An 18775-nucleotide genomic window follows, 5' to 3' on the forward strand; every position below is an offset into this window, starting at 1 on the left:
ATTAGAGATACCAAGGGAACATTTCATGCAAAGATGGGCTCGATAAAGGACAGAAATGGTATGGACCTAACAGAAGCGGAAGATATTAAGAAGAGGTAGCAAGAATACACAGAACTGTACAAAAAAGATCTTTACAACCAAGATAATCACGATGGTGTGATCACTCACCTAGAGCCAGACATCTTGGAATGTGAAGTCAACCGGGCCTTAGAAAACATCACTGTGAACAAAGCTAGTGGAGGTGATGGAATTCCAGTTGAGCTATTTCAAATCGTGAAAGAGGATGCTGGGAAAGTGCTGCATTCAATATGCCAGCAAATTTGGAAAACTCAGCAGTGGTCACAGGACTGGAAAAGGTCAGTCTTCATTCCAATCCCAGAGAAAGGCAATGCCAAAGAATGCTCAACTACCGCACAGTTGCTCTCATCTCACACGCTAGTAAAGTCATGCTCAAAATTCTCCAAGCCAGGCTTCAGCAATATGTGAACCGTGAACTTCCAGATGTTCAAGCAGGTTTTAGAAAAGGCAGAGGAACCAGAGATCAAATTGCCAACATCCGCTGGATCATGGAGAAAGCAAGAGAGTTCCAGAAAAACATCTATTTCTGCTTCATTGACTATGCCAAAGCCTTTGACTGTGTGGATCACAATAAACTGTGGAAAATTCTGAAAGAGATGGGAATACCAGACCACCTGACTTGCCTCTGGAGAAACCTATATGCAGGTCAGGAAGCAACAGTTAGAACTGGACATGGAACAACAGACTGGTTCCATAAAGGAAAAGGAGTACATCAAGTCTGTGTATTGTCACCCTGCTTATTTAATTTCTATGCGGAGTACATCATGAGGAACGCTGGGCTGGAAGAAGCACAAGCTGGAATCAAGATTGCCGGGAGAAATATCAATAACCTCAGATATGCAGAGGACACCACCCTTATGGCAGAAAGTGAAGAGGAACTAAAAAGCCTCTTGATGAAAGTGAAAGAGGAGAGTGAAAAAGTTGGCTTGAAGCTCAACATTCAGAAAACGAAGACCATGGCATCTGGTCCCATCACTTCATGGGAAATAGATGGGGAAACAGTGGAAACAGTGTCAGACTTTATTTTTTGGGCTCCGAAATCACTGTGGATGCTGATTGCAGCCATGAAATTAAAAGACGCTTACTCCTTGGAAGGAAAGTTATGAGCAACCTAGATAGCATATTAAAAAGCAGAGACATTAGTTTGCCAACAAAGGTCCGTCTAGTCAAGGCTATGGTTTTTCCAGTGGTCATGTATGGATGTGAAAGTTGGGCTGTGAAGAAAGCTGATTGCCGAAGAATTGATGCTTTTGAACTGTGGTGTTGGAGAAGACTCTTGAGAGTCCCTTGTACTGCAAGGAGATCCAACCAGTCCGTTCTAAAGGAGATCAGTCCTGGGTGTTCATTGGAAGGACTGATGCTGAAGCTGAAACTCCAATACTTTGGCCACCTCATGCGAAGAGTTGACTCCCTGGAAAAGACTCTGATGCTGGGAGGGATTGGGGGCAGGAGGAGAAGGGGTCGACAGAGAATGAGATGGCTGGATGGCATCACCGATTCGATGGACATGAGTTTGAGTGAACTCCGGGAGTTGGTGATGGACAGGGAGGCCTGGCATGCTGTGATTCATGGGGTTGCAAAGAGTTGGACACAACTGAGTGACTGAACTGAACTGAACTGATAATGGAAAATGGATGTATGGTTGGGACAAAATTAGAACAGTAGTTGTCTCTGGTGGGTTGTGCGTGGGATTGACTAAGAAAGGGCCTGAGGGAAATATCTAGGATGATGGTAATGTACTGTATCTTGATAGGGGGTTGGGTTAGACAGATGGGTGCATTTGTCAACACTCAGCAAAATACACTTACAATTTGTGCATTTTATTTAAGTTTAAGTCAAAAATATATAAAACAGATACTGAGCTCTAGTTGATGATTTGCGTGCTGAAATGTTTAGGGGTGAAGTGTATTGATGATGACATTGTCTTTGAAGTGCATCTTGGACTGGTAGAAAGATGGGTAGTCATGTGATAAAGAATAGTAAAGATCAGAATAGTAAAATGCTAATGGGTAGAATGGAGAAGGAAATGGCAACCCACTCCAGTGTTCTTGCCTGGAGAATCCCAGGGACGGGGGAGCCTGATGGGCTTCCATCTATGGGGTCACACAGAGTCGGACACGACTGAAGTGACTTAGCAGCAGTAGCAGCAATGGGTAGAAACTAGGTGATGAGTATGTGGGTGTTCACTGAAAAGTTCTAAAAGTAAAATGTTGGGAGGAAAAGAGAAGCAAGCAAGCTGGGTGTTGCCTGGACAAAACATGATTAACCATTTTAAAGTGTACAATCTGGTGGCGTTTAGTGCATTCACAATGTGTAACCACCACCTGGCTCGTTTCAAAGCTTCATCACCATTGAGACTTTGATTAAGGGTTACATTTATTCCTAAGTATTTTATTCTTTTTATGCTATTGTAAATGGAGTTGTTTTCTTAATTATCATCTTGGATTGTTCATTGCAACTGATTTTTGTGTGTTGATTTTGTATATTGGAACTTTGCTGAGTTCATTTATTAGCTTTAACTTTGTGTAATCTTTAGGGTTTTCTTGATATAAGGTCATGTTGTCAGTGAACAGAGATAATTTTACTTCTTCCTTTCTAATTTGAATGCCTATTTCTTCTTCTTGTCTATTTGCTCTGCCTAGAACCTCTAATATAATATTTACTAGAAATGGCAAAAGTGGACATTGTTCCTAATTCTAGGGGAAAAACTTAGTCTTCACCACTGAGTATGTTATTAGCCATGAGTTTTTCATATATGGCTTTCATCATAGTGAGTTTCCTTCTGTTTCTAGTTCATTAAGTTTTTTTTGTTGTGAAAAGATGTGGAATTTTGTCATTCTATTATTGCATCAATTGAGATGATTTGGGTTTTTTTTCCTTCATTCTATTAAGGTGACATATCACATTGATTAATTTTTTTCTGTTGACCCATTCTCAAATTCCAGGAATAAATCCCATTTGATCATAGTGTATAAACCTTTTAATGTAGTGCTTTGGTTTGCTCATGTGGTTTGTTCAATACTTCTATGTCAGTAGTCGTAAAGGGTATTTGTAATTTTCTTGTAGTGTCTTTGCCTGTCTTTGGTATCATTGTAAAAGTTTTCAAAATATATGCTGGATGGAAAAAAAAAAGGATTATATGTTGTAATATTTTATGGTTTGCTTGGGACAGAGCATAAGGAATATTATTTAATATTAATATTAAATAATTGTTATTTAATAATTCTCAAATTAAGACTTATTAATAATTGAGACTTATTCATAAGTCTCAAAATACATCCACCAATAATTAAATAATATTAAATAATAATAAAAATTTATTATTTTTAGCTGCACCGGGTCTTTGTTGCTGCACTGGCTCTCTGTAGTTGTGGCGAGCATGGTAGTGCACAGGCTTCTCATTGCCGTGGCTTCTCTAGTTGCAGATCAGTGGCTGTAGAGCATGGAGGCTCCATAGTTGCAACACGGGCTCTAGAGTGTGGGCTCAGTAGTTGTGGTACATGGACTTAGTTTCCCCATGGCATGTGGAATCATCCCAGAGTAGGGATCAAACCCGTGGCCCCTGCAGTGGTAGGCAAATTCTTAACTACTGCACCACCAGGGAAGTCCTATAACTTCAATTGTTATTTACCAGTTTTCCCACTCACATATATCCTTATCTGATAACTTCAGGAATCATCCACAGCTGACAATGGGGGGTTAAAGGAAAGCTGAGTAAAGATTTACTCTTCTTAATATTTTGGTACTTTAGCATTCATTCATTTTTATTGAGATGTGACTGACAAAATTATAAGATTCATACTTGGAAGGCCCTTTTAAACTCTTGCTTAGAAAAGACACAGTAGATTAGTTCTTTTTCACTGGATGTTAATAAATAAGATGTTCTCGCCCCCTCTTTTTGGCATATTTATTATGTTGTATGTTGACCAAGATGCTCGTGTATGTTGAGAATGAAAACTGGTAAAACTTGGTTGGTTAAAAATAACACTGTTAAAAATGATGGTATTTAAAGCTTATATTTCTAATGTGACTTCTTTTGAAGTTATTGGCACATGCATATTTATTACTATTGATATTTAATGTTTAGAATAGGAAAAATAGCTTTAAGTATTTTCTGTTGAAGAAAAATTACCTTGCTTCTTACATTAAAAAACTTTGATACCTACTGGGTCACAAACAATGCCAGATGCTAGAAATGTAAAGTTGATCTGAGATCACATATTTTATAAAGCAGGCTTAATAATTCTTTTAAAAGGTTATATTATTAAGGTTTCACAATCAAATAATATTGAATCTAGAGTAAAAAATGTAAATTCCATTCCTTCACCTCAGTTATTGGTGTATCCTCAGTTGGTATATTCTTTATGCTCCTTTCTTCACATATGCACGTGAAAAGTGAAAATGAAAGTTGGTCAGTCGTGTCCGACTCTTTGTGACCCCATGAATTATACTAGAGTGGGTAGCCTTTCCCTTCTCCAGGGGATCTTCCCAACCCAGGGATCGAACCCACGTCTCCCACATTGTGGTCAGATTCTTTACCAGCTGAGCCACAAGGGAAGCCCAAGAATATGGGCGTGAGCAGCCTATCCCTTCTCCAGGGGATCTTCCCAACCCAGGAATCCTGCATTGTGGGTGGATTCTTTACCAAATGACCTATCAGGGAAGTCCATATTGCACATGGGTAATACGTATTCATATATGTCTTTGTAAGATAAATGAGTTTATGCTCTTTTAAGTATTTCTTGCAGCTTTTTGTTTTCCATTTTGAAATACATATTCACAATCTTTTTGTTTTTATTTAGAGAGTTATTTACCTAGCTTTTGATGAGATGTTAGTTGAGAAGAGTTAAAGATGAGAATCCAAAATCAAAGCTCGTGTAAACAGATATTAAAGGAAATGCAGTCTGGTTTGTACAAAGTGAATCATGCTGTGGTATATTAAATGGAATATCATCCAACCTTATAAAAAAATCTTGCCATTTTTGATAACATGGATGGACCTAGAGGGTTACGCCAAGTGAAAAAAATCAGTCCGTGAAAGACAAATACCATGTGATTTCTCTCATATGTGGAACCTAAAAACACAAAGCAAAATGAACAAACATAAAACAGAAGCAGACACATAGGTACAGAGGACAAATTGAAGTTGCCAGAAGGGAGTGGGGTGTGAGGAGATGAGTGAAATAGGTGAGGGAGGTACAGAGCCACATTCATAGAATAAAGAAGCCAAAGGGATGTAGTATAGCATAGGGAATACAATCAATAATATTGTGATAACTTTATATGGCAACAGTTGGTACTTAGACTTGGTGGTCATTCTATAATGTCTCAAAAAACCAAACCACTGTGTTATACAACTGAAACTAATATAATGTTGGAAGTCAGTTATGTTTCATTTAGAAAAAAGGTGAATCTTTTCTTGTTCATCTGTACTTTTTTGGGTGGGAACTAAGAGAGTGCAACACAGCTGTATTTTAGACTTTAAAAAGACTGATAGATTTCCAGACTAAGAATATTTAAAACTTGAAGTTGCTTTCTGTTTAAGAGAAACACTGTTATCTCAAAGAAGGCAAATGTACAAGTAGGGAATATGAGTAAATAGATGTTTCTTTGAGAAAGGATTTGAATCTTGGTCACCCTTTAATTATTAGTGTTTTCTATCAGTTTCAGAAATGATAGGGGGTGAGGCAGGGGTAAGAAGAGTGTGTTTAGCATTTCCAAGTATGCTAAATTAGAATATTTACTATGTTAATTACTCAAGATGATTAGGATAAATTTCAGGAAGATTTCTCTTTTTTGGGGATTCCTTGGTAGCTCAGCTGGTAAAGAATCCACCTGAAGTGCAGGAGACCCTGGTTCAATTCCTGGGTTGGGACGATCCACTAGAGAAGGGATAGGCTACCCACTCCAGTATTCTTGGGCTTCCCTGGTGGCTCAGCTGGTAAAGAATCCGCCTGCAGTGCAGGAGACCTGGGGTCTATCCCTGAGTTGGGAAGATCTCCTAGAGAAGGGAACTTATACCCACTCCACTATTATGGCCAGGAGAATTCCATGGACTGTGTAGTCCATGGGGTCACAAAGAGTCCAACACAACTGAGCACCTTTTGCTTCAATTCAGTCGGGTCGTTGTTGCTGTGTGGGCTTTTCTTTAGTTGCAGCAAGCAGGGGCTAGTTATGTTGTGTGGACTTCTCATTGCGTTGGCTTTCTTTTGTTGCAGAGCATGGACTCTAGAGCACAGGGCTCAATAGTTGTGGCTTGGGCTTAGTTGCTCTGTGGCATGTGGGATCTTCCCGATCAGTCTCTCCTGCATTGGCAGGTGGATTCTTTACCACTGAGCCACCAGGGAAGCCCTGATGAATAGAAAAAACGGTTAAGTGATAAACTGTTTATTGACAAAGTATAGGGTAAGATGAGACCCAGGTGGTGGCTTTTGAGTCATGATATGGCTTAATATAGAGACTTAAAGGAGGTGACTTTAAGTCAAAACAAAACCCCCAAACCCTCGTTTGAACAAAGTAGAAAATAGAGATGGACCATGTTATCCTGAGAGGTAGCACAAGCCAAAAATACTTAGACATATGCTGACACCTAGTAAATATATGAATTTTTTTTCTCTTTTATAATCTTTCCCTATTCCCAGGTCAGAAGTAGCCCTGAACCTCTGAAGGCTATAGAACAGGAGGTGAGAATGGGCTTTCAAAACATTTTGCAAAAAGTAGATGAAAGTGATTAACTTTTGGTTACTTCCTCAACTGCCACTCTCAAGATATCAAGTGCTCAGTTTGGGAGACTACTGATGTTATTCTCTGAGTGAGTGAAAGTTGCTCAGTCATGTCTGATTCTTTGTGACCCCGTGGACTATACAGTCTATGGAATTCTTCAGGCCAGAATACTGGAGTAGGTAGCCTTTCCCTTATCCAGGGGATCTTTCCAATGCAGGGATCAAACCCAGGTCTCCCGCATTGCAGGCGGATTTTTTTTTTTTACCAGCTGAGCCACCAGGGAAGCCCACTGAAATGAAAGAAAATTATTTCTTCTACAGTGGTTGCTAGGGTTTTACTGTAATCTATAAAGGCGAGAAAAGAATAAGTATATCCTATGGAAGTTCAGCTTATTTCTCTTTATACTGCTCTGGGTAAGAAGACTTCTGTTTGCACAAATACCATCCTTGGGGCAGAATGTACACAACTTAAAAGTATCCTGGAGACAGCCTAGTAAGTCATTTTTCCATGGGCTGCCTCTCCAGTTAAACAGATTTGTTTAGCACCTGTCAGGGCACCATTCAGCAAACATCTTTTGAGAGCCTGCTTCATGTCAGGCTTTATATGCCAGGCACTGGGGATATAAGGACAAAATAAGGCTTTCTCCTACCCACTAGATCAGGGTTAAACAGGGTAAGGCCTTCCCCTGGTTCATAACAGTGGAACCAGTATCGTTTTCAGAAATATCTTCAGAAGTAGGTCATCTGTGCCTCAGTTTTAATAAGCTAAAATTTTTTGAACCTATAATATAACTTAGAGCTAGACTTTCTTCATCTCAGTGGTTCTCAGTGTTTCTTTGGGTCACGGATTCAGGTTAAAGTTATGAAGCTGTCTAGAAAATACATGTATACACAGAATTTTGTGATTCTGTTTGTCTTTTACTTAGATTAGGCTTAAAATATTTGAAGCTAAAGACAGGTTTATATAGCAGAGTTACTTGCTCTCTTTTTTAGCTTATTACAGATGAAATCAGGCAAGCTACTTAAGAAAACACTATATTAGAACATTTCTAAATTGTCCTTAATTGGCTAATTTATTTTTATAGTTGTGAACTTGCTTTATAGTCTCTCTGAATATAACTAACAATGGGGCAATGGCAGATAATATGACGGGTATATTCTATACAGCACTGGGTACATGAAGCATTGATGAATGTAACATCATCATCAATGAAATGTAAAGTATCATCATCAATGAAATGTAAAGTATCATCATCAATGTAAATGAAAGTATTTTGTAAAGGTGTATAGACTTTTAGCCTGATATCTAAAACCAGTAGAAAAATAGCACAAAGACCAGATTGTTTTCACCATGGTATCTCAAGTGAAGCTAAAATTATGCCACCTGTTCTCTCTTTTTTTCCCCATTCTCTTTTTTTGTATGTGTGATTAAAAAAAAAAAAGTTTACTATATATCACCATTTTGACTATACACTTCAGTAGTGTTAAGAATATTCATATTGTTGGGAAACAGATTGCTGGAGCTTTTTTATCTTGCACATCTGAAGCTGTATACCCATTAAACTCCTCTTTTGGTCCCTCCCCTCAGCACTGTCAACTACCACTCTGCTTAGTGTTTCTATGAATGTGACCACTTTAGATACCTCACGTAAGTGGAATCATGTTGTATTTGTCTTTTTGTGATTGGCTTATTTCACTTAGCATAATGTCCTCAAGATTCATCCATGTTGTATCAAGGAAATCACAGGATTTCCTTCCATTTTAAAGCTGAATAATATTCCATTGTATGTGTGTGTATACACATATATACATACATATATATATGTATTTATACACCATATTTTGTTTATACATTTCATCCTTTATTGGACATTTGGGTCGCTTCCACTTGTTGATTACTATGAATAGTTCTGCTGTGAATGTGCGTGTGTAAATATCTCTTTGAATCCCTGTCTCCAGATCGTTTGGTTTTATAAGCAGAAGGGGTAGTGCTGGATCATATGGTGGTTCTATTTTTAATTTTGTAAGGAAGTGTTATACTGTTTTCCATAGCAGTTGCACCATTGTATCACCCCACCAGCAGTACACAGGGGTCCTAATTTCTTCACATCTCACCAGGACTTGTTATCTTACACAGCACTTGTAGTTACAGCACTGGAACCCCAAGTCAGGTTCCTTAGTTTTGTAGGCATTGTTTAGTGACTTGAAAGCCTGTAAAAAGAGAGTTTCTTAAAGACTGAAAGACTTTGAGTGGGGTTACAAAACAAGTACATTTATTAGAAAGAGACTTGACCACCTGGTAAGTCTCCACTTACGGCACCTACATGTGTCATTGAAGAGGACATCTTAATGACATCAGGCAATTCAAATTGTTAGGCTGGTGGTCTTCAGATAAATAAAGCAGCATTTGTAGTCAAAATTGGTAGCTGAAACAGTACAACCTGACATAGAGCAACATAAAATAGAAGTTAGAGGTCTCTTGATGTCACAGATTGAGTGTGAAATAATAGCATGCAACTCCCCTATGACTTCACATTAAATAATTCATATCAGTGCTTCCAGCTTCCATTTAGGTCCTATAAAAATTTGTCCTCATTTTGTACCTGGAGTCTTATGGACTTACTGTTGACCAGTGATACATTTTATATGTAACAATAGGCTAATATTTAGGATTGTCTTTCTTCCTTCTATCTTTAGTTGGATGCATTGTTAGTGACATAATTTCATAATTTCTTCCATAGGAGAAAAAAATATTGTGCCCTCAGTCAAACACCGTGGCAGAGACTTTTCATTTCATTTGTTCATTGTTCAGTCGCTCAGTCATGTCCGACACTGACCTCACGGACTGCAGCATGCCAGGCTTCCCTGTCCTTCCCTGTCTCTTGGAGTTTGCTCATACTCATGTCTGTGGAGTCAATGATGGCATCCAGCCATCTCATACTCTGATGCCCTCTTCTCTTCCTGCCCTCAATCTTTCCCAGCATCAGGATCTTTTCCAGTGAGTTGGTTCTTTGCATCACGTGGCCAAAATATCGGCACTTCAGCTTCTGCATCTGTCCTTCCACTGAATATTTAGGGTTGATTTCCTTTAGGATTGACTGGTTTGATTTCCTTGCAGTCCAAGGGACTCTCAAGAATCTTCTCCAGCACCCCAGTTTGAAAGCGTCAATTCTTTGGCATCAGCCTTCTTTCTGGTCCAACTCCCACATCCATACATGACTGCTGGAAAAACCATAGTTTTGACCATACAGACCTTTGTTGGCAAAGTGATGACTGTGTTTTAATATGCTGTCTAGGTTTGTCATAACTTTTCTTCCAAGGAGCAAGCATCTTTTAATTTCATGGCTGCAGTCTCAGTCCCACAGTGATTTTTTGAGCCCAAGAAAATAAAGTCTGTCACTGTTTCCATTTTTTTCCCCATCTATGAAGTGATGGGACTGGATGCCATGAGCTTAGGTTTTTGAATGTTAGGTTTTAAGCCAGCTTTTTCACTCTGGTCTTTCACCTTCATCAAGAGGCTCTTTAATTCCTCTTTGTTTTCTGCCATTAGGGTGGTGTCATCTGCATAACTACCACACAGTTGGGCTTATTTCACATACTAGCAAAGTTATGCTCAAAATCTTTAAAGCTAGGCTTCAGTAGTACTTGAACCAAGAACTTCCAAATGTACAAACTGTATTTCCAAGAGGGAGAAGTACCAGAGATCCAATTGCTAATACTTGTTGGATCATGGAGATAGCAAGGGAGTTCCAGAAAAACATCTACTTCTGCTTCACTGACTTATGCTAAAGCTTTTGACTGTGTGGATCACAGCTGTGGAAAATTCTTCTACTGATAGGAGTACCAGACTACATTACCTGCCTCTTGAGAAACCTCTATATGGGTCAAGAAGAAACAGAACCAGATATGGAACAACTGACTGGTTTAAAATTGGGAACAACTGACTGTTCAAATATTGTCACTCTGCTTATTTAACTTATATGCAGAGTACATCATGTGAAGTGTTGGGCAGGAGGAAACAGAAGCTAGAATCAAGAAATATAAACAACTTCAGATATGCAGATGATACCACTCTAATGGCAGAAAGTGAAGAGGAACTAAAGAGCCTTTTGATGAGGGTGAAAGAGGAGAGTGAAAAATCTGGCTTAAAACTCAACATTCAGAAAACTAAGATCATGGCATCTAGTCCTATCACTTTATGGCAAATAGAAGGGGAAGAAGTGGAAGCAGTCACAGATTTTATTTTCTTGGGCTTCAGAATCAGTGTGGACAGTGACTGCAGCCATGAAATTAAAAGACAGTTGCTCTACAAGCCTAGACAGTGTATTGAATAGCGGAGATATCACTTTGCCAACAAAGGTCCGAATAGTCAAAGCTACGGTTTTTCTAGTAGTAATATACGGATGTGACCATAAAGTTGGACCATAAAGGCTGAGCATGAAGATGAATTGATGCTTTCCAATTGTGGTGCTAGAGAAGACTCTTTAGAGTCCCTTGGACTGCCAGGAGATTAAACCAGGCAATCTGAAGGAAATGAGCCCTGAATATTCATTGGAAGGACTGATGCTGAAGCTGGAGCTTCAGTACTTTAGCCTCCTGATTCTAAGAGCTGACTCATTGGAAAAGACCCTGATGCTGGGAAAGATTGAGGGCAGGAAGAGAAGAGGGCGACAGAGGATGAGATGGTTAGATGGCATCACCAACTTAATGGACATGAATTTGAGCAAACTCTGGGAGATGGTGAAGGAAGGGAAGCCTGGTGTGCTGCAGTCCATTGGGTCACAAAGAGCTGGACATGACTGAGCTATTGAACAGTAACAACAACACTTAGATAGTACATCTCTAAGTGTTTCAAGACAGGTCTTCATTATCAAATGACTGTGCAAATTAGAACTGCCATTATAAACTCTGATGATGACATTAGTGTATACTTTTATTGATAATACTGCCAGTCCTTCTTTACTTTTTCTATTTAGAAGAATCTCAACGTATGTCTGGAAAAATATTATTACTTAACAATTACCCAGTTACTTGAAAACAAGCTACAGAGATTACTTATTGATTACCTTTGGTAGTAGTAGTAGTAGTAAAGTCGCTCAGTCGTGTCTGATTCTTTGCGACCCCGTGGACGGTAGCCTACCAGGCTTTTCTGTCCATGGGATTCTCCAGGCAAGAATACTGGAGTGGGTTACCATTTCCTTCACCAGGGGATCTTCCCGACCCAGGGATCGAACCCGGGTCTCCCGCATTGGAGGCAGACGCTTTAACCTCTGAGCCACCAGGGAAGCCCTACCTTTGGTAATAAGTGACTTACTAGTTCTTAACAGAATTTTCTCTCAAGTTTCTTAACCTATTAAAAAGACCATTTAAATAAATTACTCATCAAAATGTTTTCCCTAATTATATTTGTAGGATGAACTTTCTGATGTTAGCCAGGGAGGATCTAAAGCTACCACTCCAGCGTCAACAACTGCTTCAGATGTGGCAGCGATACCTAGTGATACTCCCTTACATGAGGAGAATGAAGGAATTGTGAAGGTTGCAGATACACCAGATAAGTCAGAGATAAGCAAGCATATTGAAGTACAAGTAGTCCAAGAAACCAGAAACATATCAACAGGTAAGTAACCTTAGTTTTTTCTATACTGGCCAAGTATTCAGTAAATCCAAATGATGCAAATGTGAGAAGGTACATCTCTGGGGGTGTTGCTGCTGTAGATTCATAAAATTGTACTCAATTGTAAATAAGCTTAAAAGATGTGATGATTAAGTTAAGTTTTAGAGAGTAAAAATGGCATGGGGTAGAGAGTGGCTGGGGTTTGGAGAGCCCAAAAGGCAGGAGGACATTCTTTATCTGTTCCCTGGCATAGGTCATTAGTCTCTGTCCTTAATCTCTGTGTATTTCACCCCTTAAATAAAATGAAAACACTGAATTCTGGCCTGGTGCACAGTGCATTGTGTCGAAAGTAACACAAATGAAAAATTTCGTTGTTGTTGTTTTTTTTACTTTCCGTATTGACTGTTAATTGAACATATGACCTACTGTCTGTCTAACCTTGTGTTTCTCAGCTCTCTAAAAATTTTTATGATCAAATGATGTATTTACAACCATAGAAACAATTTTCATATCAGGGACTATATGTGTTATATGTGTTATTTTTGTTATCTTGTCCTTTTCTAAGGTTCTGCTGAAAATGAAGAGAAGTCAGAAGTTCAGGCAATCATTGAATCCACTCCTGAGTTGGATATGGACAAAGATCTCAGTGGATATAAAGGCTCAAGGTACTGTTCAAGCCTAATTAGGATATCTTACTTCTTTCCTTTACCCATCTCCCCTAAGCACATTGCTATTCCCCGGTCTCTGACCAGACAAAGTGCATTCAGATGTTTTGCTGAAGAAATGTTGATGTTATATTTAACTTTTCTCTTTTTGAAGCCAGACCTTGTACATAATTTACATGTTCTGTGAACTGTTACCTTGTAGTATCAGGGACTAGAAGCATGTGGAATGATGGGGAAAAAAGACAGTGAAGGAGTATTCCATAAAGGAATATTCCATGGTTTGTGGAACTTGGGAAAACATAAAAGCAAAAGTGGGGAAAGTATAATTTGAAAAAACCTATTCCTTGCTCCAAATCAAGAAGAGGATGTATTCCCTTCAAAACTGTAATGGTTTCATTATTGCAAGAAATTGGTCTCATTTTAGTATCATTTTACATGGGGAGGCTGTTTAGTGATTAGAGGAGAATGGTTATGTACCATCTTAATGAAGGTCGTCTGAATTGGAATTCTCCAGGCCAGAATACTGGAATGGGTAGCTGTTCCCTTCTCCGGGGGATCTTCCCAAACCAGGGATCAAACCCAGGTCTCCCGCATTGCAGGAGGATTTTTTACCTTCTGAGCTATGAGGGAAATCCTGGGGTAAGACTATATGCATTCTAATCCTGATCTGGATTTGAATCTGAGGTAAGTTTCTACATCTATGAAAGAGAATTATGATAATACCTTAGATGATTGTAAGGAGTAAATGAATCAACATATGTTAAATCATTGGCAAAGTGTCCAGTTCAATAAAGGTAAGCTAACATTAATCAAGGCAAATTGGAAGTGGTCAAACAGGAGAGTGGACGTCGACATTGTAGTAATCAGTGAACTAAAATGGACTGGAATGGGTGAATTTAACTCTCACGACCATTGTATCTACTACTGTGGGCAGGAATCCCTTAGAAGAAATGGAGTAGCCATCATGGTCAACAGAAAAGTCCGAAATGCAGTACTTGGAGGCAGTCTCAAAAATGACAGAATGATCTCTGTTCATTTCCAAGGCAAACCTATCTATATTACAGTAATCCAAGCCTATGCCCCAACTAGTAACGCTGAAGAAGCCGAAGTTGAACGCTTCTACGAAGACCTACAAGACCTTTTAGAACTAACATCCAAAAAAAGATGTCCTTTTCTTATAGGGGACTGAAATGCAAAAGTAGAAAGTCAAGAAACACCTGGAGTAGCAGGCAAATTTGGCCTTGGAACACGGAATGAAGCAGGGCAAAGGCTAATAGAGTTTTGCCAAGAAAATGCACTGGTCAGAGCAAACACCCTCTTCCAACAACACAAGAGAACACTCTACACGTGGACATCACCAGATGGTCAACACCGAAATCAGATTGATTATATTCTTTGCAGCCAAAGATGGAGAAGCTCTATACAGTTAGCAAAAACAAGACCAGGAGCTGACTGTGGCTTAGATCATGAACTCCTTATTGCCAAATTCAGACTTAAATTGAAGAAAGTAGGGAAAACCACTCGACCATTCAGGTATGACCTAAATCCCTTATGATTATACAGTGGAACTGCAAAATAGATTTAAGGGACTAGATCTGATAGATAGAGTGCATGGTAGTAACGTTATACTCAAAATCCTTCAAGCTAGGCTTTGGTTATACATGAACTTAAAACTCTTTAACTCAGTGAAACTATGAGCCATGCCATGTAGGGCCACCCAAGACGGACGGGTCATGGTGGAGAGTTTTGACAAAAATGTGGTTCACTGGAGAAGGGAATGGCAAACTACTTCAGTATTCTTGTGTGGAGAACCCCATGAGCAGTATGAAAAGGCAAAAAGATAGGACACTGAAAGATGAACTCCCCAGGTCAGTAGGTGCCCAATATGCTATGGAAGATCAGTGGAGAAATAACTCCAGAAAGATTGAAGAGATGGAGTCGAAGCATAAACAATACCCAATTGTGGATGTGACTGGTGATAGAAGTAAAGTCTGATGCTGTAAAGAGCAATATTGCATAGGAACCTGGAATGTTAGGTCCATGAATCAAGGCAAATTGAAATTAGTCAGACAGGAGATGGCAAGAGTGAACATCGACGTTTTAGCAATCAGTGAATGAAAATGGACTGGAATGGGTGAATTTAACTTAGATGACCATTATATCTACTACTGTGGGCAAGAATCCCTTAGAAGAAATGGAGTAGCGATCGTAGTAAACAAAAGAGTCTGAAATGCAGTACTTGGATGCAATTTCAAAAACGACAGAATGGTCTCTGTTCGTTTCCGAGGCAAACCATTCAATATCACAGTAATCCACATCTATGCCCCAACCACTAATGCTGAAGAAGCTGAACAGTTGTAAGAAGACCTACATGACCTTCTAGAACTCACATCCAAAAGCGATGTCCTTTTCATTATAGGGGACTGGAATGCAAAAGTAGGAAGTCAAGAAATACCTGGAGTAACAGGCAAATTTGGCCTTGGACTACATAATGAAGCAGGGCAAAGGCTAATAGAGTTTTGCCAAGAAAACGCACTGGTCAGAGCAGACACCCTCTTCCAACAACACAAGAGAAGACTCTACACATGGACATCACCAGATGGTCGATACTGAAATCATATTGATTACATTCTTTGCAGTCAAAGATGGAGAAGCTCTATACAGTTAGCAAAAACAAGACCAGGAGCTGACTGTGGCTCAGATCATGAACTCCTTATTGCCAAATTCAGACCTAAATTGAAGAAAGTAGGGAAAACCACTAGACCATTCAGATATGACCTAAATCACATCCCTTATGATTATACAGTGGAAGTGAGGAATAGATTCAAGGGATTAGATCTGATAGACCTAGTGCCTGAAGAACTATGGACAGAGGTTCACGACGTTGTACAGGAGACAGGGATCAAGACCATCCCCAAGAGAAAGAAATGCAAAATGGCTGTCTGAGGAGGCCTTACAAATAGCTGTGAAAAGAGAGGTGAAAGGCAAAGGAGAAAAGGAAAGATACACCTATTTGAATACACAGTTCCAAAGAATAGCAAGGAGAGATAAGAAAGCCTTCTTCAGTGATCAGTGCAAATAAATAGAGGAAAACAATAGAATGGGAGCGACTAGAGATCTCTTCAAGAAAATTAGAGATAACAAGGGACTATTTCATGCAAAGATGGGCACAATAAAGGACAAAAATGGTAGGGACCTAACAGAAGCAGAAGATATTAAGAAGATATGGCAAGAATACACAGAAGAACTATACAAAAAAGATCTTCACGATCTAGATAATCACAATGGTGTGATCACTCACCTAGAGCCAGACATCCTGGAATGTGAAGTTAAATGGGCCTTAGGAAGCATCACTATGAACAAAGCTATGGAGGTGATGGAAGTCCAGTTGAGCTATTTCAAATCCTAAAAGATGATGCTGTGAAAGTGCTGCACTCAATATGCCAGCAATTTTGAAAACTCAACTGTGGCCACAAGACTGGAAGAGGTCAGTTTTCATTCCAATCCCAGAGAAAGGCAATGTCAAAGAATGCCCAAACTATCACACAATTGCACTCATCTCACACAGTAGTAAAGTAATTCTTGAAATTCTCCAAGCCAGGCTTCAATAGTACGTGAGCCATGAACTTTCAGATGTTCAAGTTGTATTTAAAAAAGGCGGAGGAACCAGAGATCAAATAGCCAACATCCGTTGGATCATCGAAAAAACAAGTGAGTTCCAGAAAAATATCTGCTTTATTGAATATGCCAAAGCTTTTGACTATTTGGATCACAACACACTTTGGAAAATTCTTCAAGAGATGGGAATACCAGACCACCTGACCTACCTCTTGAGAAATCTGTATGGAGGTCAGGAAGCAACAGTTAGAACTGGACATGGAACAACAGACTGGTTCCAACATCAAGGCTGTATATTGTCACCCTGCTTATTTAACTTATATGCAGAGTACATCATGAGAAACACTGGGCTGGATGAAGCACAAGCTGCAATAAAGATTGCTGGGAGAAATATCAGTAACCTCAGACATGCAGATGATACCACCTTAATGGCAGAAAGTGAAGGAGAACTAAAGAGCCTCTTGATGAAGATGAAAGAGGAGCGTGAAAAAGTTGACTTAAAGCTCAACATTCAGAAAACTAAGATCATGGCATCTGCTCCCATCTCTTCATGGCAAATACATGGGGAAACAGTGACAGCCTTTATTTTGGGGGGCTCCAAAATCACTGCAGATGGTGACTGCAGTCATGAAATAAAAAGATGCTTACCCCTTGGAAGAAAAGATCAACCTAGACAGCATATTAAAAGGCAGAGACATTATTTTGCCAACAAAGGTCCATTCTAGTCAAAGCTATGGTTTTCCCGGGTAGTCATGTATGGATATGAGAGTTGAACTATAAAGAAAGCTGAGCACCAAAGAATTGATGCTTTTGAACTGTGGTGTTGGAGAAGACTCTTGAGAGTCCCTTGGACATCAAGCAGATCCAACCAATTCATCCTAAAGGAAATCAGTCCTGAATATTCATTGGAAGGATTGATGCTGAAGCTGAAACTCCAATACTTTGGTCACATGATGCGAAGAATTGACTCATTGGGAAAGACCCTGATGCTAGGAAAGACTGAAGGCAGGAGGAGAAGGGGACAACAGAGGATGAGATGGTTGGATGGCATCACCAACCCGATAGATGTGAGTTTGAGTAAATTCCAGGAGTTGGTGATGGACCAGGAGGCCTCACATGCTGCAGTCCATGGGTTCGCAAGGAGTCGGACACAATGAGCGAATGAACTGAACTGAACTGAAAACTTACAGATGTACAGACTGGGTTGAGAAAAGGCAGAGGAACCAGAGATCAAATTGCCAACATTAGCTGGATCATAGAGAAAGCAAGGGAATTCCAGCCGAACATCTATACTGCTTCATTCATTACCCTAAAGACTTTGACTGTGTGGATCATAACAAACTGTGGCAAATCTTAAAGAGATGGAAGTGCCAGACCACCATATCTGTCTCCTGAGAAACCTGTAAGTGGGTCAAGAAGCAGCAGCTACAACTTTAAAGGGAACAACTGACAGGTTCAAAATTAGGAAAGGAGTACTACAGTGCTATATATTGTCACCCTATTTGACTTACATGCAGAGTATATCATGCGAAATGCTGGTCTGGATGAATCACAAGCTGGAATCAAGATTGCTGGGAGAAATATCAATAGCAGATAATGCAGATTATGTCCCTCTAATGGCAGAAAGTGAAGAGTAATAAAGAGCCTCTTGATGAGGGTGAAAGAGGAGAGTGAAAAAGTTGACTTGAAACTCAACATGCAACTAAGATCATGGCATGCAGTCCCATCACTTGATGGCAAACAGAAAGGAAAAAGTGGAAGCAGTGATAGGTTTTATTTTGGGGGTCTCCAAAATCAGTGTGGATGGTGACTGCAGTCATGAAATTAAAAGACTTTTGTTCCTTGGAAGGAAAGCTATGAGAAACCTAGACAGGTTGTTAAAAACCAAAGATATCACTTTGCCAACAAAGATCTGTATAGTCAAAGCTTTGGTTTTTCCAGTAGTCATGTATGGATGTGAGAGTTGGACCATAAAGAAGACTGAGCCCTGAAGAACTGATGTCTTTGAATTTTGGCGCTAGAGTAGACTCTTGAAAGTCTCTTGGACTACTAGCAGATCAAACCAGTGAATCCTA

General features: G+C 39.5%; 1 protein-coding gene across 5 annotated transcripts in view; it reads left to right on the top strand.

Moving 5' to 3' along the window:
* Positions 1–18775, top strand: part of SPAG9 (sperm associated antigen 9) — a 161932-nt gene that overhangs the window by 94831 nt on the left and 48326 nt on the right. For all 5 annotated transcript variants that reach the window (XM_055407539.2, XM_055407540.2, XM_055407541.2 and 2 more), the window contains 2 exons: positions 12213–12420; positions 12983–13082. In XM_055407539.2, coding sequence (XP_055263514.1) covers positions 12213–12420; positions 12983–13082 — 308 coding nt within the window. The remainder of the gene's footprint in view (positions 1–12212; positions 12421–12982; positions 13083–18775) is intronic.

Source organism: Moschus berezovskii, chromosome 20, assembly GCF_049115385.1.
Source record: "Moschus berezovskii isolate FMDL1 chromosome 20, NW_MosBer_1.0, whole genome shotgun sequence".
NCBI lineage: Eukaryota > Metazoa > Chordata > Mammalia > Artiodactyla > Moschidae > Moschus > Moschus berezovskii.